At 37.8% G+C, this 26,969-nt stretch overlaps 1 protein-coding gene across 1 annotated transcript in view; it reads left to right on the top strand.

The window, feature by feature from the left end:
• Window positions 1-26,969, top strand: part of sema4ga (sema domain, immunoglobulin domain (Ig), transmembrane domain (TM) and short cytoplasmic domain, (semaphorin) 4Ga) — a 39,135-nt gene that overhangs the window by 784 nt on the left and 11,382 nt on the right. Inside the window, exons 2-8 of the mRNA XM_081351231.1 lie at window positions 5,931-6,231; window positions 21,046-21,194; window positions 22,982-23,044; window positions 23,119-23,217; window positions 23,329-23,422; window positions 23,540-23,653; window positions 24,214-24,368. Of these exons, the coding sequence (XP_081207357.1) occupies window positions 6,105-6,231; window positions 21,046-21,194; window positions 22,982-23,044; window positions 23,119-23,217; window positions 23,329-23,422; window positions 23,540-23,653; window positions 24,214-24,368 (801 nt within the window). The 5' untranslated portion in view covers window positions 5,931-6,104. The remainder of the gene's footprint in view (window positions 1-5,930; window positions 6,232-21,045; window positions 21,195-22,981; window positions 23,045-23,118; window positions 23,218-23,328; window positions 23,423-23,539; window positions 23,654-24,213; window positions 24,369-26,969) is intronic.

Genomic DNA, 26,969 nt, shown 5'->3' on the forward strand with positions numbered 1-26,969 from the left:
ACAAACAGCAAAATCCTAAACATTTTCAAATGCTAATGAAAACAGATGAGTTTTTAGCGCACTCTGAAATACACTAATAATAAGTAAAACAATTAACTGGTGAGATAAAAATGTTGCTGTAACAGTCAGGATATATACTAATTTTCTCATAAATAAAGTTCTTATACACTAGAAACTTTTGGGGTATTTATATTGATAACTATAAGAATATTATGAATATATGTAAATACGTGCCAAGAGCAATTAGAATAGTCAATATCTGAACCATCTCCACTGAATTTGCTATTTGTTACAAGTAAAAATGTAATACTCACTTGTAAGTATTGGTAAGTGACTAGTGGTAAAGTATTAAGAGCTAGCAAATGGTTGCAAGTATACGTACTATAAGAGAAAGCAGAATAGGAAAAAGCTACACTTGGAAAACGTACTAGTAGGAAGTGAATAGTTACACTAGTAACATAAAAATAGATTTATGTATCGCTTTTAGCGATAAATAGTTTATTTCTGGGAATACATGTGAGAATAGCTTGCCATACAATGTAAAAAAAATCTGACAAAGAGCAGTTCATTAAAAGTTAACCATTAAACTGTGTTAAAGGGCATATGACTGAGAGATAGGCTTCTTCAGGCTACTGGTACGTGATGTGAAAGCGTGCCAGAAGATGTGGACATGTCTGCGTTTATTCAGATTAATGCGCAAAGTATTACTCACCTGACAGTGAGAATTTCCTGGGCAGTTTTTATGGCACAAACACATTTAACTGTCCAATTGAAATGGCATCTGGGAGAAGAAAGTCTTTTAGTGACACACCAGTAGCAGAATGTACTTGTCAAGAAAATAACCAAATTGAAATATCTAATAATTGCTTCATAAATATAAAAACACATAATTGACATAATTCATAAAGTCTTTAGCCTTTAATGCTGAATCTTATGCTGAAGCATTGCTGATCTTGTGCTGTCTTACATATTACGATTTTAAATAACAACATACATGCTTTCTCATGGCATCAACAAAGTTTAAAGCTGCATCATTTTACACAGATGCAAAGCATCATCAGAGCTGTCACTGAGACTATAGGGGCTGATGTGGGTCAAAGCTGCATTTTTACTATGACATTTATGTGGTATTGTTTTTTGAAGCTGAATTTGAGGCAGACACAGAGCTGCTCAGATCAGCTATAACTCCGCTGTGCAAAGAAGCCTTTAGAGACGGATTTGTTGCATACTGCCATATGATTTTTCTTCTCTATTAACTGCTTTTTATAGTTCAACAGAATGTCTTTTTTATTCCCAACTGAAAAAGAGACAGTCCCTCATGTGATTCAGCATCCGGTCAATGACCCAGTGTACAATCGGGCACTATCATTGCTTATCCTCATGGTCTTATGCATGCAAGAATAACATTTTTGTAAAAGACGGCTTTCATAATCATGCAATTCGCATTCATAAGCCAAACATTGATTTAGTTATTATATCTTAGGCTAGCTTCATTGGTCTGCCATCCTCTATGAAAAGTTGATTTATTTATTTACTTTCTTCGTTCATTGCCTTGTGCTAGAATATTGATGGATCGTGTTTCAGTGACGATGAACTAGATGGCGGATGTGCTGTTGAATTTCTGTGGAAGATTATTAGGCAGATTTGTAGACACTCAAAAGGCCTTCGGCTGGTCTGCTGTTTTAGACTGCTAAGGGTCTGTAAATTAAGAAAGGCAGTGTTTAAATGTCAAAATTTTGGTTATGCATTAACTCACAAAGACCCTGCAGGTCATTAACGCATGGAATATAGCATGTCGTTGTCATTCGATTACATTCATGAAATCATGATATGAAGTTAGTGTGCTTGTCGGTGCTGCTCTCTTTTTAGAGGGACTCGGATGTAAATGTGCTCGAAGTGATTGACAGCTGTTTAAAGATGCATGAATCTTTAAGTCTCATGCAGTCACCATTGAGCTGAGCTGCTTGCAGAAACAGAGCTATCGTTTTCTCTCTGCAGCTGCTCAATTCTTTTCACTTGATTCGGTCCATCCTACAGCCTGATACCATGTACCCTGTTGTACAACTCAAAACTTTATTTTTAAATTAACTTGCAGCTGATTTTATATTGTTTCGAATTGGCTTTGGCCCATCTCTGCTGCTCTGTAGCAGAATAAGAAATAGCAGTGTGTGTTTGACTGATCTCTTTCTGTCTGATGCGACCACACAGCATAAGACCACTGTGCTGAGCCGTGGGCTACAGTGGACGCCAATTAATATGCTTTTTTATGGTGTTAGTGCTAAGAGATTTTCCACTGGGAAGATCTTGCTCCTTGTGTGCCTGACCTATTCTATCTTTCTTTCTTCATAGTTCTCATTCTCTCTAGGACATCTGAATTGGCAGAATAATAATACTGCTGATGGTTGTGCAGTTATAATCCTGTAATGGATTTCATTCATAAACCTCTTACACTTGAACTGGATTCTAGTTTTGGACCAAACTGTTTTTCAAATTTTTCTGTTCTCTGAGCATTTCAGCAGAAAAGTTATTTGATTCCTGAAACATTCAGTGATATTTAATACCACATTCTGTTATATCTGCTAATGCTTTGTTGACATAAATCAGACCCTGGAGGAATTTTTCCACAGACCTTTCAAAGCATATTTTTGTGATGAAAAATCAATAATTTGTGATTATTATTTTTCCAAAACGATTTGAGCAAACTATGGATATGGCCTAAAAAAGAGACTTTTTAATGAATTTATAAATTATATTACAACATTTTAACTATTTACATTTATTTAAATGTTACTTCAGCACCAAATCAGCATATTAGAATGATTTCTGTAGTGACATTGAAGACTGGAGTAATGATGCTGAAAATTCAGCTTTGCCATCAGGAGTAAATTATGCTGATGCGATGAACTTCTCTGGCATAGTGCTGCTGATTCCCGTGCTATAGCAGGTGTGAATTCAAGCACATCTGTGCAGTTATGTTTGAGAGAGTTTTGTTTTGTGTGTTTCATTTAAACAGAGAGGAAAGGAGTGAAATAGTTTTGAATGAACAAGAATACTGAGGCCTAGAAAGCCTCTGGGAATGTTCTCTCTGAAGTGGAGATAGAGGGAAAAGAAAACAGTGCTCATCTGGTGCGTAAGCTTGTTTAATGGAATGAGGGAGAGAGAGTGTGTTTATCTGAGAGAGGGGGAGAAGTCTGGAGTGTTTACAGAAGAGAGGGATTGAGTGTGTTAGAGTAGTGGGCGAAGGGAGGCGAACAGTTGGATGCTCAGGCCACTGTCCTCCTAAATCACATCAGACTGAGTGTGTGTTTGTGTGTCTGTGACACAATGACTATTCCTTTTTAAGTAACAACCATGTCCTTACAGGTCAGTGACAACCTAATGAACCAACAGTAGGAAGGATAGTTAACAGTGCCAATGTGGAGAAAATGTTTAAGAACTAAAGTGGTTAATAGTAGTTTTGATAGATATGTTTATTAAATTGATGTTCGGACATTAGATCCAGTGATCCATAACTCAAGTGGTATTAGTGGCTTTCAAAAAGTAGTTTTATTCTATTCTAAGTTGAGCAACATTTAGTACTCACGTCATCTCGATGACCCCTATCACTGGGTGCTTACGGCACTTCATAATTTACTGACGTTAACTTGGATCATTCCTCGTTTAAAAAAACAAACAAAATGGTAATGGTCAGATATGATGGCCTGAATCCTGACTGAAAATTTTCATAAATAACTTTTTTTGCAAGAAGGAGCACTATTGAGCAGACACAACTTTTTCTAGTATTTTAAAGTTACAACGCTCAAAGCTCAAAGCAAAGGGAGATATTTTCTTTTAAATTGCTTTTTAAGGACTACAACAAACGGCTGGTAAAGACTACACAACATTCTTGCCGGGTTAGTGACATCACTAACCCTAAAATTTACATAAACCCGCCCCCGGAACGCGATTTATAGATTATCAAGACAGAATATGCTAATCAATGACTAGAAGATCACTACACATAAGCTACATAAATTCACCAACTAACCATTCAGAAATGTTGCCTACATGTTGTCACTTCTTGAGTCTCTCCATCTTTCTGACTTCGGTTTGAACATAAAAGGTTAAAAGTGTTTGAAATGTTCAGTGCATGTCTGTGTGAGATAAAGGACACAAGCTCTTGAAGCTCCGCCCTCTGTGCTGGGAGCAGAAGCTTATTTGCAGACACAAAATCATTGTGTTTTTGCTCACCCTCAAAAAGTGACAACTTTAACATGCTGTATAAAAATATCTGTGGGGTATTTTGAGCTAAAACTCCACATACACACTCTGGGGACATCAAAGACTTATTTTACATCTTGTGAAAAGGGCATTGTACTGTACCACCCCTTTAAACATAAATGGAAGATTTTAAATGGGCATGTAATTTGACAATTCATCTGGATTTAGTTGAGGTTTCTTAATGAGAGGCTTAATAACTGCCAGGTTGAAGGGTCTTGGGACATGACCTAGAGATAAAAACGTGTTAATAATATTGAGAAGAGGCTCTTTTGCTGTAGGTAACAACTCTTTCAGTAATTTAGTCGGTATTTGATCTAATAAACATGTTGTTGGTTGAGATGCAATGATAAGTTTGTTTAGCTCTTCCTGTCCGATTGAAAAGCACTGTAATTGTTCTTAAGGGGCAATAATGAGGCTGAATCATAAAACGCTGCCAAAGATCGTACAATTGTTTTTCTGATGCTTCCGATTTTCTCATTGAAGAAATTCACAAAGTCATTATTACCAAAGTCCCTTTAAGACAAGTCATTTCACTCGGTGGCCATCTTTGAAACGCCTCTCGGGCATGCAAGTGCAGCTCCTATCTCTTTGAATGGGGAAACATCAAATTCTCCAAAACTGTTCAACAAACTTATGAATAAATTTCTTATTTGAAATGACCAATGAAATCTTACAACAACTGTCTCATAAATTTTGTTTATGCATGCTCGAATCATGACAGAAAACAACATTTTTAAGGCTGGATTAAGCTAATGCGCATGCACAGTGGAAGCTCGTGTCTGACTGTTTCTATGGGAACCGGAGCTGCAGTGATACGATGACTTTACCAATCGGCGATTGGCTCTTATTTAGAAGGCGGGACTTATTCCGCCATATTGAGCGTTGCACTTTTCCCCATTCAAAACAATACGAGTGGCTAATCTTGTGTTATTCTATAGTCTTTGTTATTACTAAACTAAACTGTGTTGGAATATTCAGTTCAGGTGACGTTAACTTATGTAGTTAGCTCCTAAATTCTCCCGCGCACAGTTTATTGCAGTATTCTCTTGAACTCTGAACATGAAAACTCTAGAGCATTTCCAGACTAAGCCACTCTGCTTTTGATGCAAGGTGAGAGAAGTCAGAGATGAGCTCTGGTTGAGTTTGTGATATTTGGATAAAGTCATGGCTCTTTTGGATTAGGACTCGCACTATTCAGTTGTCATACTTTAATCACTGGCTTATTATTCTACACAGTCACCTCAGACTGAGCTCAGGATTAAAGGCCTGAAAGGTCGGTGTCATTGGACGCGGTGATGCATCCAATAAAGCCTTTGATCTTTGTTTGACGTGTCTCTGGGTGTCCATGTGCTTTGTGCATGTGCCACTCAGGCTTTTTTATATTTGAAAAGAAGAGTTCATTTCTATTAAGGTAACCATTTAGTGCCACAGGGTGCACTGGTTTCCTTTTAACATGCCCACGTTCCTTTGTTCCATGCAAACATGAGAATCTTGATAGTAAGTTGTCCTTAGGCGATATGGGCAGGGAACCACAGATGAATTGTGTTATTTAAGAAACCTGATTTAACTAGAGCGTCAGTGCACACGCTTCACCTGATCACCTGTCAGCTTAACTATGACATCAGCACTGACTAGGCATTTTAACCATCTTGTTTTTTCTTGTTTTGCAGAGTGAATTGCTTGAGGGAAGGACAGCTGTTCTACTTTTTAGATAAGAGTAAAACAACAGCATTTGTGCACACCTGAGGAAAGGGTCTTCAGAGACGGCGTGAGTGACTTCCTGCTCCCTTCTAAGGGGGTGGGCGGTGGTCTTGTGGTACTGACCCCTCCGGGTCAGACTGAAGATGATGACCCATAGTGCATGGCTGCTGTTCCTGCTGTTGCTGTGTATTGTGTCCACTCTATGGGGTTACCCCTTCAGACCCCCGCTAGACCTGGATGTGACCCCCAGAACTACGGTCTTCTCCAACGGTATGATACAAACGGTGTTTTCTATTTTTTAAAAAAATGCTTAGCGAGAAACTGCGCGTTGCATTTATATTCTGAGTTTGAATATGCATTGAATTTGGTCTTCTAATATCACTGTCTTACTACATTAGTACTTTTATATTAGTAAAATGACTGGCAGGCAATGGAGGAAAGTCTTGTTTTAGCCCTCCAGGTGGGTGTTCCTATACGTCTGTCATGTCATGTGAAAACTATTAGTTAAATTGAAAATTTAATGAAATGAAATTGTCATTCATTCATTACCATGGTAAATATCAAAGTGTAATCATTTATGTGTCCATTAGAATCACTGTAAGATGGTACTACTGTGGCACCTCAGTACTTTTCAGCACAGTTAATTTTCAAGTAAATAAAAATGGGTGCTTAGGCAGATGCAGTGAATCGGCTGTGTGGTTACATGAGGGGGAGTGGGTTCAGGGACTGTTTACAACTGTGCACTTAATCATTCAGATGTAAGCAAGAGCTCTATCACAGCCGTTTAGATGACTCGCTGCTTGCCAGCTTGAATTTTGTATCTCTCTTGCTGTTGAACAATAAAACCGCTTTCTCTCACGTCTGTGAAGCAGAAATGCAGGAGAGAAGGCACAATAAGTCAACCTAAGGTTTCCTTTATCGCCTGCGTTTAGTTACACAATCGCAGAGATGTCAGAGGACTGAGAGACTTGAGGCCTGTGTTGAGTGTAAAAACATTTAGAGAGCAGCAGGTTCACTCTCCAAGACTCGTCCTACCTTTTCCTGCCAGGTCAGTGACCTAGAGGGGGAGCGTTGCAGCAGATTTTCAGTGCAGAAGACGATTACAAATAGTGTTGGAGGATTATATTTGCATTAAGTCACAAACTACGTTAAACATGTGGAAAGCAACATATTATTTACTATTTATAACCAATTCTCACCTTCAGGTGATTGAAACTCTCTTCCAGTACAATAATGCTGTGCTTTGTTGAAGTTGAGTTATGTGTTGTGAACAAGTTAGTTGCTTAAAAAATCTCTTGAGTTCAAAACATACTTACTTCAATTATGCATTCATAATCAGTTGCAGTCAATCCGTTTTAGTATCATTGAGATACTATAGGTTTTAATAATATTTTGAATTCGTTTTTATTTTTCCTATTTTAATTTGAAAGTTTTAGTAGTTTTGTTGTGTGTTTCAGACATTATTATTTCTTTGTATTTTATAAAAAAAATCTCTATTTAGTTTATATACATTTTTATCAGTTTTACTTCTTTTAGTACATCGACTAAATAAAAATGAGCAATGTTGCTTTGAAAACCTGCTTGAAATAAAACGTTTTTGTTTTAATTAACTATAATTTAACCCTGATTTGTACTTTTGTGCCATTATGGTGTGTAGCCCCGCCCCCAGTGAAATTTAATTGGTCCAAAATCTTACTCCATATAACTGTATAAAAACAGCTAAAGTTTTGATTGGTTGCAGTTGTCTTGCGTCAAGCAGTGTGCAACTTCACTGTGTACACATTTATTACATTTTTATTGAAATACAATTTTAGGGTATCTATAAACATGACCCATTACTTTGCGTGGTGAGAAGCAGCTGAGAGGGAAGTGCACTAAGAAAAAAGCAGGTTGGAGTGGCTGGAGCCTAGCGGGACCATAATCCTTCCCTGTATACATCAGTCTGACAGATCTTTTCATCAAAGTACTTAGCAGCTTCTACTGCATTTACAGAAACCAATGGGCTCATCTCTCTTCATCATTTCATCAAGCCTCCCTGTGCAGGCATGAGCTCAGATTATCACTGTGAGTGGAAAATGAGATATCAATTAATCTGAGTTCATATCAAACCCCTGCTCAGCAACAGGCAAGAGATGAAAGTGTGTGAGAAGGAATACATTACACTTTAGCATTCTTGGATCACTTGGTTCCCTAAACCCACTTAAACCCACACTTAACGACTGTAAGACCCATAATGCATGTAATTTGATACTTACGACTGATCATGCCCAGACGCGCTGAGTCAGAGACAGTTGCGTTAAGTCGGTGTTCACAGTCGGTTTTTAAAGTCTGTAAGTGTGTTCAGTTCAGTCTTGGAATGTTTCAGCTGGTCGTTAAGTGTGTCCCCGGCATAAGTGAGATAAGACATGACCAAAGGAAAAAAAAACTCTAGAATGCATAAAGCGGGTCAAATTGACCCGGAAGGCTATGTTTTAAAAAATATTTTATCTATAAAATAATTGATTTCAGATTTTGTGTATTCCCCAAAAAACTTGTTTCTGACACATATAAAAAAATGTCATTTTCATATTTTTTGGTCATAGGATGGAAAGAAATTCAATCTGTGTATCACTACCCCAAGACTTTATTCATTCCTTTCTTAGTCTTTTTTGATGCGTTTTTGTCAAAAATAGTGTGTGTTTGTCTGTTGTGAGATATATATTGCCTAAAATATTTTTTTCATCAAATATTTAATGACCATTAAAGTGTATAATTGGTATATAAAAGTTTCATACATAGCCGTGTGTCTCAATCATAACAATCTGTGCTCTCTTTCTTCTAACATGTAATAATTTAATGTTTTTGTTTAGGAATTACATTAATGGACATTTTTAATAAAGTTTATCCTGGGAAAATATAATAATTTTTATCAAATAACAAATTGAAAGATTTGCTATGACTGTTTATTGTTGGTGGTGTTGTTGTATTTATTTATTGTTTTGTTTTTGTTTGTAAAGATAATATTGTTAAATTATTGTACTATTCATTTTCAAGTATTATTATTTTTATGATTATTTTAAATTTTATTACTTTTGAGTTTACAATGGATATACTGTTTATGCTAATATGGTATAAATAAATATTTCATACAATTTTTTTTTTGTAAGCACTATGTACAGCTAGTCTGTCATTATTGCAATTTAAACCCTTCATGTTGATGCAAGATCATTTAAATTTAACATACAAACATTTAATTTGGACTGTATGTCTCAGGAACCCAAAAGCAGATACAGAGTCAGTATCCTGCACCTCTAAAAACCAATGATTACTTCTCTGAGGCTGCTTAATCATTAATGAGTTCAGAGAGCTCTGTACTTTAGTTTATACCTAGTAACCCTCAGAGACATGAGAAAGAGAGAGAGAGAGATAGTGACAGGCTACCTGAGGGAGGACAGTGTAAATTATATTTACACTGTATGTATTGTAGCCTACTCCTCAAAGACACACTGAGCACACTCATTATGCTTCTGTCAAATATCAAAGCTCACACTGCTGTGAAACTGCATGATATGACTGGTTGAAACATGACGGTGAACGCCGTGTTCCTCGCTGGTTCTCGGGAGACCTTCATTTGTTTATTTAGCAAATACACACGTCTCTCTCTCACAACACATGCACAAGGCCTCTGGGACGACAGTCTGAATCATGTTGTGGATGTCATATTGATTTGTTAATTAGTTAACCTTTACAGTTCAGGAGACAGAGGGAGGTGTGTGTGTGTGTGTGTGTGTGTGTGTGTGTGTGTGCAGAGCGCAGACTGGATGGGAGTGTCTTAAGTAAATGTACTACTGTAATGTCAGTTGTTAAGGTCTGATGTTATTCATTGCATATTCACCACATGGCTAGCTGCATGTTGACATCCCCTTCTAACTGACAGGTTCGGTTAGGCCCTTAATTCCAGTGAAGACAGATTTTAATGTTACAGCTTACAGTGATATTTTAGAGAATTTTTGAGCTTCCAAGTTTGGTGAGGGCCTGTTTCTCTTTTCATTATAACAAGATCTAATGGAAAATGAGTGATTTTAGAGTGGATCAACCCTCTATTAATATACTGGTGGATGATCAGAACATTCAGAAGAACAGCATTAATGAATACTTGCTGAATAAAAGTTTTTTTTATCTTTTTTTCTTTCTTTTTTTTTATCTTACTGACCCCAAACTTTTGAACACTAGTGTATATCGTGAGTTTCTTGTTAGCAATGTTGTGTACTGCAGTGGTTGACAAATAAAATATGCTACAGTCAGATGGCGTTTCTTATAGTGGGTGAGTCATTTTGGTCGGCTGCTGCCTCACCTTACCTGTCACAATGGTTGGATTATACTTCATCCACAGAACAAGAAATGCTAGTATTGTTCTCTGTTGCTTCATTGTTACACCACAGTGGATCTTATACCAGACTGAAATACATCGGGTAAAAGCAGGAGAGTGTATCAGTTGTCATAGTTCTGAGATATTGTTTTTAGAGTCATCACTATATGTTTGAATAACAATTAAATGCCTGTTTATTCCCGGAATATTTAGAAAGAACATTCTTAAAAATATCTGCTATGGTGTATTGAACAATAATGTCAGAGGGTTATACCATGGTATTGAATGGTTTCATATACTGTACCTGTGTATATAAATGCAAGGGAGTTGTAACATCATCCGTTGCACCACATCAAACAGACTCTTTTATGTTTTTAGAGTTGTTAGTCTGTTTTATGTATTTAGTCTATTCATTTGGTCTATTTATTTTGAATTTCTTATAAGTGTATAATTTGGGGGGGCTACTTCTACGACTACTATCTACTGTGTAAACATTGTTACAGCTAGCATTTTCTATTAGCGAACAACAGCACTCGGTTACACTTTATTTTAAGGTGTCATTGTTATAGTGTAATATATATTTATATATTATAAAAAAATATATATATTTAAGTACTGAGTAATTGTAATTAACACGTACTTTAGGGTTAGGATAGGATTAGGGTTTGGTTGAGGGTAAGTTGCGTGCAATTATGCATAATTTACTGTTATTACTAGTAAGTACATGTAACATACTGTATGTAACAAGTACTTGTAAAGTCTTATGCAGCATTCTTTGTACTTGGCATTCATTTACACAATTTAGTGAACAATTTTAGATTTTTGAACAGTTGTTGAACAATATGGGAATTTTTATGGGTTTACGACCCAAAACATTACCATTGTATTTCTATATAAAACAATAGTATTAGCATGGTGTCATGTCCAAAAAGATATGGTAAAAACTAATTTATAAGCAGTGTTAGGTAGTAAAGTTTTTCTTTCTTCAAAGCAGAGACCAGGAGACAGTTGGGATCGCGTTCAACGGAAGTTATTCTTTATTGAGAACTCCTCTGTACACGGCTGTAGAAACTTCCAACATGATCTGATCTAACATAACTTTACATGTTATCTTATAGGCATTTTAGGAGGAGGGACTTTTTGAAGGTGGAGACAAATACAAACAAAGCATGTAAATGAGGTATACAGGTTAAGGTAACCTGCCCCAGACCCCGGCGTGTTTACCAGTATCAATTTAATCAGCATACCTATTCAAATGCTGATACTGGCCAGGAAACTCTGGTTCCACGGGCCATCCCAGAGCCATTTAAGACAAAGGGTGCATCTTGGAGCTACTGGCTAGAGCCATTAAAGACTCATTTAAAACACAATAGAGAAAACAGGTCTGGTAGGAATAGGAGACTCTTGCTAGAGACTCAATAATCACTTTCTCAGTTTATATACTATCTAAATTAAAACCTCAAATGCTAAAATCAGTATTCTTCACCGTGATGTTATGTAAGGAAACATATCTGAAATAGATTCTTAAATTTGGATCCCTTCAGTCCCCTCTTTGAGAGTTCTTACAAACTCTCACAAAAATACAAATTTAGACACATAAAGTTCATTCTTGTAACTGGTGTAAGTTACAGGCACATATAACTTGCTCTGTGTTGTTCATCTGTAATTGCATGCTGACACAGAAACAAACATGCAATTTAGGGTCCGTGAATTTTCTGCGTTGTGTATTTTTCATTTTCTTTTGTGATAGTTCGTTCAGCAGTGGGTCTGGTTGTCTTCTTGAGGTTGGGGCTTCATACGCAGATGAGACGGTCGCTGCATATGGATCTTGAAAAAGCCATCAAGTTTTATCTGCACACTGTAAGACAGAAAACAGAAAAACAGAGAGCAGTATTTCTTCAAAACACTACGGTTGTAGCAGTTTAAACACAATGGTTCTATCGTTTTCAGAGTGTACTGTTGTCGTTTCATTCTTTCCCTATTTCTTAATTGATTTGACACCTATGGACCAGTGAGGTAAGGATGGACTAAATGAGGAAAGGCCTATGAGGTAGTGTCTTCACCCTGGATTGGCCCCCGACGCCTGTTGCGTCAGTTCTTTCCAGGGCCCTCACTGAACCGTGTCCTATTCTGTCCCTGTGTTGTGCACACACTGTACAGTGTGTGAGAAAATTGGCACATTTTCATTCTCCAGTGAAACATCAGTCTTAATAGACATCATATAGAGCATGGAGGTCTGACTGTAGTGTTCTGCAGTGTAACATTTATGGCTGTGAGTTTTCTGAATGTCCCCCAAACAAAGGCTGTGACAGTCACTTTCCTTTTGTTCTATTAAACAAAAAAAAATAAGTCTTTCATCTTTGTTGTAAGTTACTGGGGAGATTAAGCAATCACAGCCCAAATTGTTAACACCTCAAAAAGCTTACCCACGAGTCCAGTGACGAGGGGAGGGGTTGCTTCAAAGTAGCAAACAAATGTAGCAAGAGCTGCATAACATTGTTAACTTGTCTTAAGTTATTTTTATTTTTTCAACATTCTTTTCCAAAATGTCCGTGCTTGCCACAGTAAGAACAACTGGCTTCTCTAGGACTTTTGCGTTTCTTTGGCTTCTCTGAGTTAACCTTAAAGGATGCTGCTGCAATTTTTACTCTTGCCTTGACATCAAAGTCTCTTTCCCAAATAGCTAAACTGTCCAAGTTGTCTTGCAGGGTTCTATTTGACCATGTAAGATCTAAGAAAGGCAATGCATTTCTATGTTCTGACAAAAGACCATCGGACCATGCACGAACTAGAGGACCATTATGACCTAACACTTTCTCTGAAGTGTCGGCAATTCCGCTGTAAGCGGCAGCGGTCTGGCAAAATCTTTCTGTGTACTCACAAACAGTTTCATCCTCCTTCTGTACACAATTAGTGAGCTTTGACCAGTCCACCTTCGGTCCAACAATGTTTTTTAACACTTTAACAACTTCCTCTCTCAATTCATCTTTACTGGCCTGTTGCAGTTCAGAATTATTTACAGCACTTTCAAAATCATTGAATTCTGACTCAGTCAAGATCTGTGATATTAGCTGGGTGACTTCAGCTAGAGTCATATCATAGAGCCGCATTTTGCTGATCAATGCTCTTCTAAACTCAGAAAAATTTCTTTGCACTGATGGCAAACTTTCAGCAATTCTCTCAATCTCTTTAGGACCTAAAGATGTTTTGATTGCTTGTGGCTGCAATATGGGGGTTGCAAATGGAACTGTATCAACACCTTTTCCCTGAGGCTTTTGTCTAGCTACGCACACTTCAACTGCATTTACATCTGTATTGACATTGTCCTCTATACTATCAAAAGACTGTAAATCAGGATAGCTTTCCTCTGACTGTTGGTCTTCTAAATCACATTTGGTTGAGGCTTTGTTATGGCCCACGTTTGTCTTGAGACAGGACACCTGAGTCTGCAATTGTTTGATCTGTTCTTTCAACTTAGCAATACACTGCGCTTGTTCTTGTGCAATGGATAAGCTAAATTCTCGGTGACAACCGATGATGCCTTTCAGATTTTTCTTCCTGATACATGCACTCAACACTTTCTTGCAATCTTCAATTGACCACACTTTCTCTGGATCAATGCCAAATTTCTTGGTTAAATTCAATCTGACTGGCTTAGTCACGATGGAGTCCATGTGCTCTGATAACAAAGACTTGAATTCACTATCTGTCCAAAAAGGTGTAATCTGTCTAGTACTTTTCCTAAACATTTTGTGAATTTTTTTGTTACCACAAACAAACACTAAAAAAACTTCTCTCTACTGTCTTGCAAACATAGGGTACAATCTTATTAGCACAAGAAGCTAAATCTAATTCTAAAGCTAATTCTCTAGCTTACAGATAGGTCTTCTCTAGCAAGAGCATACACACAATATTAACATGTAACTGTTAATCTTCCCTGCCAACAACAGGGGGTAAATTTCATCTCTAAAAGAAAAACTTTTTTAGAGGCTTATCTTTAGTTAACCAAACTCTACAGCTGTTTGTTAACTTCTTCTCTGAACGGCGCAGAGGAAAACATTTGTACTGGTCTGCATTGGTTCTTTTAATGGAGTGAAACTCACCGAGTCTTTCATTTGTAGAGAAAGATTCCGTCTGGAAAAAAATCAGTCTTTGAGATCTTTTTGGAGCTTGAAGTTTTCAATCTGGATTCAGAAGATTCAGTCTGGAACTCAGTCAGCTTCGTTGAGATCTTTGAGCTTGAAGTTTCAAGATGCAGTTCTTTGAGTTTCCTTTTTCTCCATCCGGGTCACAAGGCACCATCTGTTGTAAAGTTTTTCTTTCTTCAAAGCAGAGACCAGGAGACAGTTGGGATCGCGTTCAACGGAAGTTATTCTTTATTGAGAACTCCTCTGTACACGGCTGTAGAAACTTCCAACATGATCTGACTAAAACATTATACATTGTAGCTATATACATTCCAAGGGGGAGGGATTACATAGAGGCGGGAACTCTGAATAAAGCATGCAAATGAAGTGGGAACACACCCTACTCTGAGTCCAATTGAATCAGCATAACTATTCACATGCTGATACTGGCCAGGAACTCCAATTCCAAAAGCCATCCCAGAGCCATTAAAGACAATAGGTGAAAGTCAATCAACCTAACGACTCAACGTCTGGGCTCCGAAAGGTGAGAATCAAGTGATCTGACTTATTTAAAACACAATAGAGAAAACAAGTCTGGCAGGAAAGGAGACTCTTTGCTGGAGACTCAATAATCATCTGAAATCAGTCTACTAAACTTTATCAGTTTATATACTATTGCAGTGGAAAAACTAAATTAAACTTTTAATAAAAATGTAATCCAACAGTAAGTTACTCTAAAAAGGTAATTAATTACTAGCTACTTATTACATCTTCAACAGTGTAGATTGCTGTACTAATTACTCTCTCTAAAAAGTATTGCATTACTAATTACTTTCTAAATCCCATATCAACCTCCACCAGCTGAACAATGCTTGAAACCGCTCTTTTAATTCTTTCAAATAAGTAATATAAAATTGCATAAATTATTATTGGACTGTATTTAAAGGGAGAAGGTTACATTAAAAATGTTACATTTTGATGTTAAATCCACTAATGTTTTAAATATAATTGTTCTATGCAGTATGCATTTCAATTACACCAGCTTGTAACTGTAATTAAATTAGAGAAAGGTTAAGAGTAATCCCTTACTTTACTTTTTCAAGGGAAACACTGTTTATAAGTTGAGCTGCACTGATAATCCCAAACTTTATGTTGATAGAACTTTATGGAGGTTAAAGCCAAAACTCATTCCCACTGAATAAACTCATTGTCTGTCTGTTTAATTTGCCAACGTTTCAATGATCTACATCAGTTCCTTGTAAGATCTCATGACCATGTTGAACAGACAACCATTTGTACAGCTTTAAAATCTTGAGACGCTCTGTTCAAGCATTTAGGAAAACAAGTCATTCCGGTTTGGGGAAATAATAGCGTTCTTCCACTCTGCACTACCATGTGCCTGAAAATGACAAGCACTTGTGTGGTTTGTGTCTGCGTAATAGCAGGCCTGTAGACTGCTGTCAGTCAGGTTGCTGGGTTAGGAAAGGCGTTGCTTTATGCTGGGACGGTGCCATTTTTACACATCTCTTGACATTTGTTTGAAGTTCAAAGCTGCTCTGCTCACCCCAGCACGGGAATATTGTGGAGGTCTCTGTGCTGTGCTCACGTAAACCTTGGTTGTGTTTGAATAACCTTGGCTTGTAATTCGTTTACCATTTTGAACTTCTGTTTGTGTAGAAACTGGTGCCTAGTGGCAAAGTACAACCTAAATGTGATGTGTCTGTCAGTATGACAACGTTTAATATGTGTAATGCGTTTTGTGACCAGACATATTTTACATTGCTACACTAATAATTTGTGGAACTCTCAGCTCAGTTGGGCTCCGTGGGTTTGAGGTTGTCATTATGCTTCTCCAGGCTAACACTGCCCACTGAAGAGTGGCGATATAACATCCTGGAGGACTGTGGAAAACACATTTTGTAATCTGATAGTGAATGTCTGAGTGAATCAATCTGTTCTATTAACATTGTTGGCTCTGTTATGGGGGTTGGAGGTGAAGATATTAAAAGGAGAGATGACAGCAATTGGAAAAGACCACAGAGTAGATCATTCTTCTATGTAACTTTGAGCCAGCGGATTAGACTCATAGCTTTTCTTCAGGTTCAAGAAATTGGTTTGATTAATTAAATCTTCCAGTCTAATGACCTCTTGCCCACTAATTATTATTTTATAATTCTATGACTGTTCGGCAGAAGCAGAGTTTTGAAGCAAGGCCATAAGCACCATTGAAGGGAACAGTATTCACAGTAATGGTTATGTTTTTTCAATTGTTGATTTTTAAATTGTCATTCACCCCAATCAAATGGTCAAATTTCATTTGGTTAACATTGTCAAAATCCCTGTAAGGTAAGTAATTTGATGGCTATATTCATAATGCTATTTATGAATCAAAGTACAGCCCTTGAATAAGGAAAACCTGAAATCTATAGATTGTAAAATGAATCTGAGGGAGCATTGAGCCAAGGTGGAGCTGTTGGGTCGGTGGACTGAGGTGGAGTCCGGGGCTCTTTGGTTGGAGGCAGAGAAAGTGGATCCTCACGAGGCAAGGCTGGGGACTGGAAGACACAAGACGGATCCGCCGCACTGCAGGGGACCAACTGTGGATGAGCCCGAGGGACTGACAGGGACCAGCGGAGGAAGGGCTGATGAATTGGCTGGATTTGGTAGAGGAGGTTTGAGAGGGACGCAGGAAACTGGAGACACAGGAAACTATGGGCTGGGCGGGACCAGCGGTAATGGGAGGTACAAGGGTATTACTTCCTCAAATAAATCCAAAAAAATTACCTCTAGGTTGGGTGGGGCTTCCATTCAAGTCCACAAGCTCCACTAGTACTCCCTCAGGGACAGGCGTTGTTGCAGTCTTGCTTACCTGGTCAGATGTGTCGATGGGCACAGGCTCCGGGCGGTGGAGTTCTGCTGTAGCTGACTGGCCTCTGCGTCTGGAGTAGGACTTGAGTCCTCTGCCGGGCCGATGGTGAATGCTGAAGCAATGTTCACCAGTACCCACTCCACACATGCAGCCAAGTTGTCACTGGGACCACTCCCTGGAAGGCATACCCTGGACCACTCGAGAGGTAAAACACGCAGAGCAAGCGGTCCGGATAGTGCGTTTGGCACGCCAACTCCAAAAAGTCCCTGGTATGTGGTTCCTGAGAGTGGTCTTTCTGCTCCAGGCATAAAAGCTGGTCAGTGGGGAGGTCCGTGGTGACGAGAGGTAGAAAAGAAAAGACACTGCAAAAATGATCACTGCATTGGTCCTGTCTTCTGTGTCGTGTGGCTGTATAAAGCGCATGAAGACAAAGGCAAGGAAAACTTATGCCGAGTTCAGACTGCACGATTTTAGCCCCGATTTTGGCTCGCCGACAGGTTTTGAGAAATCGCCGACAAATGCCCGAAATCACAGGCAAATCGGAGCTCGTACACGCGAGTGACAATCACGCAGTGTGAATGAGCAAAGACGCGATCTGAGAGAATCACCGACGAGTCGCCGACGCCCGTGAGATATTTGGCATGCTAAATATCTGGACCTGTCGGCGATTCAAAATCCTGCTGTGTGAAAGTGTTCTGACTGAAAACTACATCGGCGATGACCGACAGCCAATGAGAGAGCAAGATACAGAGCAGCGGGGAGTTCGGGGAGGAGTTATAGGTCACAATATCAGTATTTTAATAGATATATTTACAATTATATCAAACAGAAACAAAGCACAAACATTTGCTTGACCAGCAGCAACAGCAGCACATTGCAAAATTATTTATTTACCCCCTCTTTGCAGAACACACAGTCCTTGCTCCCTTGTCTTCCCAGCCATTTCCTCACGCATAATGTTTTTCTTTTTCTCCTTTTCGCTGCAAATCCGTGCACAGACAATTTGGATCGCAAGCTTCTTGCAGGCTATAATTTTTAATAACAATTTCAAACTCGCGCGAGAACTGCGGTCTTACGCACGCGGGATTTTGCTTTATTTCCTTATCACTTCTCGCGTGTGTTTGGTTGCGAAACGTAGTTTGCGGACCAGACAGGAGTGTCGGCGATTCTTCCTCCTGAAAGTCATACAGTGTGAAACCTCCTGTCGCCGATGCATCGTGCAGTGTGAACACACCAGCAACTGAATGTTACTCTGGATAGTCATGCAGTGTGAAAAGAACAGTGACCCGACTTCTTTGAAAATCGTGCAGTCTGAACTCGGCATTAGGAACACTGACAAGACTGGACAAAGGAGTGAACAAAACAGGGACTAAACAAGGGAACTAATGAGATAATTAATGAACACCAGGTGAACAAAATGAAGCTGACACACACTTGGAAACTAGGTCACACAGGAAAGCAGGGATAACCAAAACACAATGAAACCTAGCAGACATATTTGCTAACAATATTTTTGTTTCTCAACCCATGCAATTTTTTTGGGCGATTTCAGATAATGCTGATATGCTGTAAAGGCCTGTTGTCACCCACAAAGAACGTTAACTATATATAAACAATAACTATATTAGCATCCACGTAATGGATAATAACGTTCTGTTTATTATAAGCGCATTCTGCAGTGCCACTTTAAATGGTCAAACGCGTCAAAATCAGGTGGAATCTGATTGGCTGTCAATGTTTTTATCATTCATCAGCTGTTCTAAAAGTGATACCTATAATATCATTCCTCTGAGTAATTATCGATGTGGGGTGGGCTTCCATATTCTTACAGAATCAGAGTGATTATTAATATTATAGAATAGTTAGGTTATCATTTCATTAGAGAGAAGTTTAATTAAGTGTATTGAGCATGTGTGTGTGAGAAGCATTGAGGAAATGCAGACGGTTCTGCATGTTAGTGAAATACAGCAGTGCTATGTCAGCCGGGAGTCACAGGGCACAGCCACTTTAAATGCTCAAACGTGTCAAAATCAGGTGGAATCTGATTGGCTGTCAAATGTTTTTATCAGTCATCAGCTGAAAAAATATAGTTCTGAAAGTGATTCCTATAAAATCATTCCTCTGAGTAATTATGGATGTGGTGTGGACTTCCCTATTCTTAGAGTCAGAGTGATTATTAATATTATAGAATAGTTATCATAGTCCTTGTTGTGAAGTTGTTTGTCAAGAATTGAGTTGCTGATGGTTTGAATGTATTTGATAAAGACGGTTTTGTCGTAAATAATATAATTTGTTTGTTTGATGTTAATACACGTAAAATCTCAGAGTAGGTTATCATTTCTACCACAATCAACCTACACAGTCAGACACAAAAATAGAAGAGAGAGTGAATTAATGGCACAGCTTAAGCATTAGAGAGAAGCTTAATTAAGTGTATTGAGCATGTGTGTGTGAGCAGGAAGCATTGAGGAAATGCAGACGATTCTGCATGTTTGCGAAATACAGCAGTCAGCCGGGAGTCACAGGGCACAGCCACTTTAAATGGTCAAACACGTCAAAATCAGGTGGAATCTGATTGGCTGTCAATGTTTTTATCATTCATCAGCTGAAAAAATATAGTTCTGAAAGTGATTCCTATAAAATCATTCCTATGAGTAATTATGGATGTGGTGTGGACTTCCCTATTCTTAGAGTCAGAGTGATTATTAATATTATAGAATAGTTATCGTCCTTGTTGTGAAGTTGTTTGTCAAGAATTGAGTTGCTGATGGTTTGAATGTATTTGATAAAGACGGTTTGGTCGTAAATAATATAATTTGTTTGTTTGATGTTAATACACGTAAAATCTCAGAGTAGGTTATCATTTCTACCACACAGTCAGACACAAAAATAGAAGAGTGAATGAATGGGACAGCTTAAGCATTAGAGAGAAGTTTAATTAAGTGTATTGAGCATGTGTGTGTGAGAAGCATTGAGGAAATGCAGACGATTCTGCATGTTAGCGAAACACAGCAGTGCTATGTCAGCAGGGAGTCACAGGGCACCTTAATTAGCCTCTCTTTTTTTGTGCATCTCTACTTCCGTCTGTCTCTCTTACGCTGTGCCTGTGGCCGGCTCCCATCTTTCTCTCCATAGCTGTATTTGTCAGCTCTGCTGTCATTGTAATGCTCTGGGTCGTCAGCCAAATCTGGCTGTGCTGCATAACCTGTCCTGTCCCTGCGTGCAGTTCTGCTGCCTACACACGAATGAGATGTGTGTCTGTGTGTTGATTCTCTACAGCGTGTGGTGTTATTTTTGCAGTGCACATACCGAACGCCATGTGTCGTGAAAACATCATCACATTAGTGTGATACACAACAAGCAGTTGTGCAAATAAGGAACCAGAAATGTGCGTGTGTGTGTATTACCTCACCTTTATGTTAAAAGGGCGTTCTACCTCCTACACTTATGGAATGAGTGATTGTCTTTTACTAATATTGGTGTCTTATCTGGTGTTATACATGTTCATTTGTGAATGATGGGGACACACACAGTATCCACAGCATGCATCCCTCAAGATTAATTAAAGATTTGGAAAGCAAAGCTGAAGTTGAGTGACAATAAGTCAAACATGGTCTCACTGTCACAGGAAACAGCTCGTCTTCTCAACACACCAAGCACCCACAGATCTTACTGAAGTGTTTACAGATCCCTTTTATGGATAAAATATTTCTTTAACTGGTATGTCCTGTGTGTTTCAGGGCTGTTGGGCTGCAGGCGCTTCAGAGGCTTGACGCTGAATTACAGTTTATTGCTGCTGGAGGAGGAGACAGGCATGTTGTACGTGGGAGCTAGAGGGGCTTTATATGCCCTGCAGGCTAGTGACATCTCCAGCAGCTCTCCGCAGACCGTATGTACCTACAAACACATCAGCACTTCATTACAGAGCTTGCTAGCCAAAACTGTATTAATATTCCTGAAATATCCTATTTTATTCCTCTTCCCCTCTAAAATATTCTGTAATTAATTCATCAAAAACTGCTTAAGATGCAGACTGCCTTCAAACATTATGTGAATAATTTCAGTGTTGCCATCTATTTTTGGTTTATGCAAACTTTATACTTTTTGAGAAATGTAGAAATTTGAAAATCTCCTGGGAATGTACATTGCTAGTGGCCTTTCAAACATGATATGGAACAAAATGCACTTCTTGAGCTGTATTTTAAAAGTATGTTAAGTTGATGCTTTGTCAAAGACAACCTTCTAGAGCAGTGGTTCTCAACCAGAGGGCCTCAAGATGACTTAAATGATTTACACAAATTCAAGACAAAACAAGCATTAAAATAAGCTAAAACAACTAAAAATCAAGATGCTTCTTATTTTAATTCAACCCCTCAAAAATGGATATGTCTTGACCTTCTAGACATGGAAATGAAATTTATTAATGAAATGAAAATTATTAAAATCAAACTCCATAGACTTTTTGGGTGCATTTCTGAGGGGAAAATGCAGAACATTGAGTTTATATCTCACAATTCTGATTTTTTTTCTCTTGCAATTCCTTGCAATTATATCTTACAGTTATGAGAAGAAAAATAAGAATTGCAAGATATAAACTCAATATTCTGCTTTTCCCCTCAGAATTGCCAGTTTATATCCCACAATTCTAAGTATTTCCTTCTCAGAATTGATATATAAACTCGCAACTTCAAGAAAAAAGTCAGAATTATGAAATAAAAATGTTATAGGTTTAAATATTTCATGCTGTAACTATAGGGCTAATACATAATGTACTGCATATGTGAATATAATGTAGATTAAGTGAAGTGAAGTATGGTAACCCATACTCGGAATTTGTCCTCTGCATTTAACCCATCCAAGTTAAACACATCCTTGTTCAAGGGCACCTCAAGTCATTTCCTGCCGGTACTGAGAATCAAACCCGCGAGTCAGCGACCCTCGGGTTACAAGTCCGATTCTCTAACCAATAGGCCCAAACTGTACAAACTATTGTGTACTGTGTTTTTAAAAATAAGAATTCTAAAAAAATCCTTAATCAGCTCCTTGACATCACGGCCACTATGACATCACTGTGATATTTGCATGCTGATTGGGATTGGTCTTCTTTCTTTTTTATCTGCATACCGAATTTTTTTCTTTTTTTTTCTTACATAATATTGGTGCATGAGCGCTGCAAAGGAGAACAGAAGTAAAATTATGTGTTGCAGTATCCTACACTTAAAGGGATAGTTACTTACCCTCATGTTGTTCCTAACCTGTATAACTTTCTTTCTTTTTTGGAACACAAAAGAAGATATTTTGAAGAATGTTGATGACCAAACAGTTTTGGTGACCATGGACTTCCACTGCATTTTTTGTCCAAACAATGGAAATCAGTGGGAACCAAAACTGTTTAGTTACTAACATTCTCATTTTTGGGTGGACTATCTCTTTAAAACTTACAAATGGTTTTTAATTTTTTATCATTTGTAAATTCCTTTCCTCCTGAGAATAGATTCCTTAGATTTTTTTTCACTGTGTTCCACTTCCAACTAATGCACAGTAGGTTAATGTGAGAGTTGTTTGCAAACACCAGCGAGTACAATTTGGCACTGCAACCTAGAGCAGGAAGTTGTTTTGCCAGGAAAACACAGTCTTGACATTTCAAGAATTCTTGTTAATCTTTTACTTGGACAGATTGACTGGGAGGCATCAGACGAGCAGAAGCAACAATGCTTGAACAAAGGGAAAGATAACAAGGTTAGTCAAGATCTCCATCCAGTGTGTTCTCATCTCTAGTACACATACTGATGTAGACTTCCTCATCCTTACAGACGGAGTGTTACAACCACATACGATTCCTGCAGAGGTTCAACAGCACACACTTGTACACTTGTGGTACACATGCTTTCAGCCCTCTTTGTGCATACATAGTAAGTAACTGTAATGGCTAAATTTTTAGTCACTTAACACCCAGAACTCTTACTTTAAGATGAGAACCTTCACATTTAGGATTGTCTTAATAATTTGTTGCGTTTTTTCAGGATGCGAGGGAGTTTAAAATCTCGTCAGCCTTCGAGGAGGGTCGAGAGAAATGTCCATATGACCCTACCAAAGGCTACACTGGCCTGCTAATTGGTATGGCATCAATTAATAAGCAAAATACATTTCGTCCTTGGATATTAATAGTATTAAAATCTTAAGATATTAAGCTAAACATTCTTGAGCTATATTTTGGCCCTCTGTTTCCCTTAGATCAGCAGATGTACACAGCATCTCAGTATGAGTTCCGGAGCTTTCCAGATATCCGACGCAACTCTCCGAATCCCACATTGAAAACAGAAGAGGCTCCAACTCAATGGCTACAGGGTGGGTCTACTGCAGCACATTTTATTAGTAAAATATTTCATCCCTCACCATCAACATTACCGTATGTTTGGATCTCTCAAGTCATAGTAGGTTAATAATATTTGGACATTTAACAGTACAGTGGCGTCCACAAGTCTTGAGTCCACCGTTTCAACTGGGAAATAATCAAAGTTGTAAAATGATTTTAAAAATGTAAAACAAAAAAAATGTGGATTATATTAGGTCACTAATCAAATGGTTCTCCACTGTATGTTTACAAGTCAAAAATGAAATTTTAAATGCAAATGTAATATAATCATATATTATATAGATGTAGCAAGGTTAGATGTTGTGGGAAGGAGGAGGCGGGAACCGGCGAACGTTTCACAACTTTTAATAAAATAAATAAACAAATACAAAACGAAAGTAAAGGTGTAGTGTAGTTACTTTAGTATAATAATAAAAAAAAAAATATTTTTAACTAAGCATTTTAATGTGCAGCATTGCAGTATATTTTTATTTCACTTGTCAGAATTGTGGCGTGATGTACTAACAGCAATCTACTGTCATGTCCCACACAGAAGCTGATTTTGTGGGCTCAGCGCTGGTGAATGAGAGCGTGAGCAGCTCAGTGGGAGACGACGATAAGATTTACTTCTTCTTCACCGAGAAGAGCCAAGAGCTCAGTCCATACTTCAGTCACAGCAGAGTAGCACGGGTCGCACGTGTGTGCAAGGTACGAGGCTACAGAGGATCTCTTCACTCCACCCTTTTTCATGTGACTCTAAATTCAATCATTTAATTGAATTCTTAAAATTAGTAGGTGTAAATCCAGAGTGTGGTAAATATGCTTTGCATAGTAAAGTGGAACAAATGGTTGAGAGTTTAATCTCTTCCACACGGGATGGAACAAATGTTTTATTCTCTCCACAAAATAATAATACAGATGGTTAGACATGGTTCTCGCATTTAATTTTTTCAGAGACATCCATTGCCCTGCCCTGAAAAATAACACATATACACAAAAGTTATTCACAAATCTGTTTTTAAGTGCTAAACTGTTCACAGCATTGTAAGGGTTCTGTCTTAAAAATGCTCCTTTATTTGTAGTGTGGTTTTCTACAGGTTTTCTAACAGGGTTTTACAGCAGTGTGGTTGCCAGGCATTTCTCTCTTTCTCTCGGTGGCTCCCTTCCCACGAGACTTGCCTCTCTGTCTCGCTTCTCAACCCATCAGTCTAGCTCAACACATTCAGATCAAAGTGCCAATTGAACATGTCTGCAATTTCACATTTTTTCAAGACTGCTACTCTACAGTGTTTATTTACCATCCAATCTAGCTGTCTAACATCTAGCTGTTAGCATACGAGATGTAAATTGTGAGTGTATTTGAGTTCAGCTGACATTATTGTGAAATTAGACATTACCACAGAATTAAGTTGCATTTTTCTTTCAAATTCAACTTTTCTTTAAAATGGGTTAAATCGTTTTTACGATAATATAGGCTACTACAGTACATATCATATGGAGTACACTAAATATACAACAAAAGTCTATAATTTGATACTTTAATGAAATAATCAATTTGTTTTTCAGTTTTTAAATCAGTCGTACAATTTTTATTTTACAATTACCCCTGACCTCCCAGCTGTGATACATTTTTGTAAAGTAGCCACCAGCAAACTGATAGCAGCTGTCATTCATATCAACTTTTACCCAAATAACCTGCACTGTCATTTAAATGTTTGAGGATTGTTTTTGAAAGTCCCATATGCTCATCAAGGCTACATTTATTTGATGAAAAAAAAAAAACAGTAACATTTGAAATATAATTAATTATTAAGATTGAAAACAGTTCATATTTTTGTGGAAATATGTTTTCAGGATTTTTTCAGAAAATCTTTTTTTAACATCATAAATGTCACATACTGCCACTTTTGACCAATTTAATGTGTCCTTGCTGAATAAAACTATTAATTTATTTCAAAATGAATAATAGCAGCTTAGATAACATAGACTGAATTACACTGTATTCAAGTGGATTGAGTCCAGGGCTGGTGAAGTGTGTTAAGCAGGCTGAGGATTGAGGGTAAAAGCAGTTCTCTGTGGCAGTTCACACAGCAGGGTCACATTAATGAGTAGATTATTGTTCATTATCCACATACTAGTGGGGCTGAGTGCTGTTAATACACACTAACTGACATTGAGCTGGGAGGAAAGACATAATTAAGGATACCAACTCTGTTGTTGTGAGTAACTCTGTAAAAAGTCTCAATAAAAGCTTTCAGTTTCTTCATACTTGTGTAGGCTAGGCACATCCTTATTTTGAGTTCCTGGGTCAACATATTTCTGTTTGAAAATCTAGTCCTAACCCTATCCATAACTTATCCCTAAAATCAGAGGGAAATTATAGGTGAATAACACCTGATTGTAAGCCTAAACTCTCCTGATTTGGTTGAATGGACTGTTTTTCCAGGATCAACTAAGATGTTGATCCAGGAATATGTTGTACTTGGCGAAATCAAGTTCTGCATAGGTTATAAATCACTAGAAATCATATTATTTTTTAAATCTCCAAAAAGATCTGCTGTGGATTATTGTAAAGAGCCAATGTTTTGTGCTCTGGTTTCATATCACCATACATCTGCTTCTGAATATCACCAGTTGAGAAGATGGCATTATGAATCAACAGTCAAAAGCCTTTTTTTTCCCACAGTGAATTAAAAGTCATTACATTATAATGTCAGTGTTATTACTGAAAACTTAGTACTGGAGAAACCAAGAATTGCTAAGAGGCTTTGGGTCCCGTCAAAGTCATTCCTCCATGAAGATTTATTTTCCTCTTTGGAGGCAGCATGGAAAATTCACTTTATCCCCCTGACATGATGGGGGATTCCTTTACATGCAAAAACCCCCATCCAATTTAGTGCGTTTCCTTTTCCCACAGTCACACTGATAATAATGTTTGCTTCCAACAGCCATGCCAATAACCAGTGATCCATGTTAAAAATAAGTTATAGGCTTTCTTCAGCTGGTTTCACAACACACTTGAGTTTTTCTAATAGTGTTAAATTATAAACGTTTTTTTATGTCACTAAGTGCGCCTAATGACAATTATTTTTATTGTGTTTACTTTACTTTTACTGTTTACTTTCATTTGAAAGTGGTTTCATATGCCTAATGAATACATGTTAAATGTAGACCCTCTTTCAAAAGTTTAGGGATGGAAAGAAGTCACCAAGGCTGCATTTATTTGAGAAAAAAACATTTAAACAGTAATATTTAAAATGACTGTTTTCTATTTGAATATATTTTATAATGTAAGTTATTCCTGGCAAA

Source organism: Scardinius erythrophthalmus, assembly GCF_964197995.2.
Source record: "Scardinius erythrophthalmus genome assembly, chromosome: 21".
Taxonomy (NCBI): Eukaryota; Metazoa; Chordata; class Actinopteri; order Cypriniformes; family Leuciscidae; genus Scardinius; species Scardinius erythrophthalmus.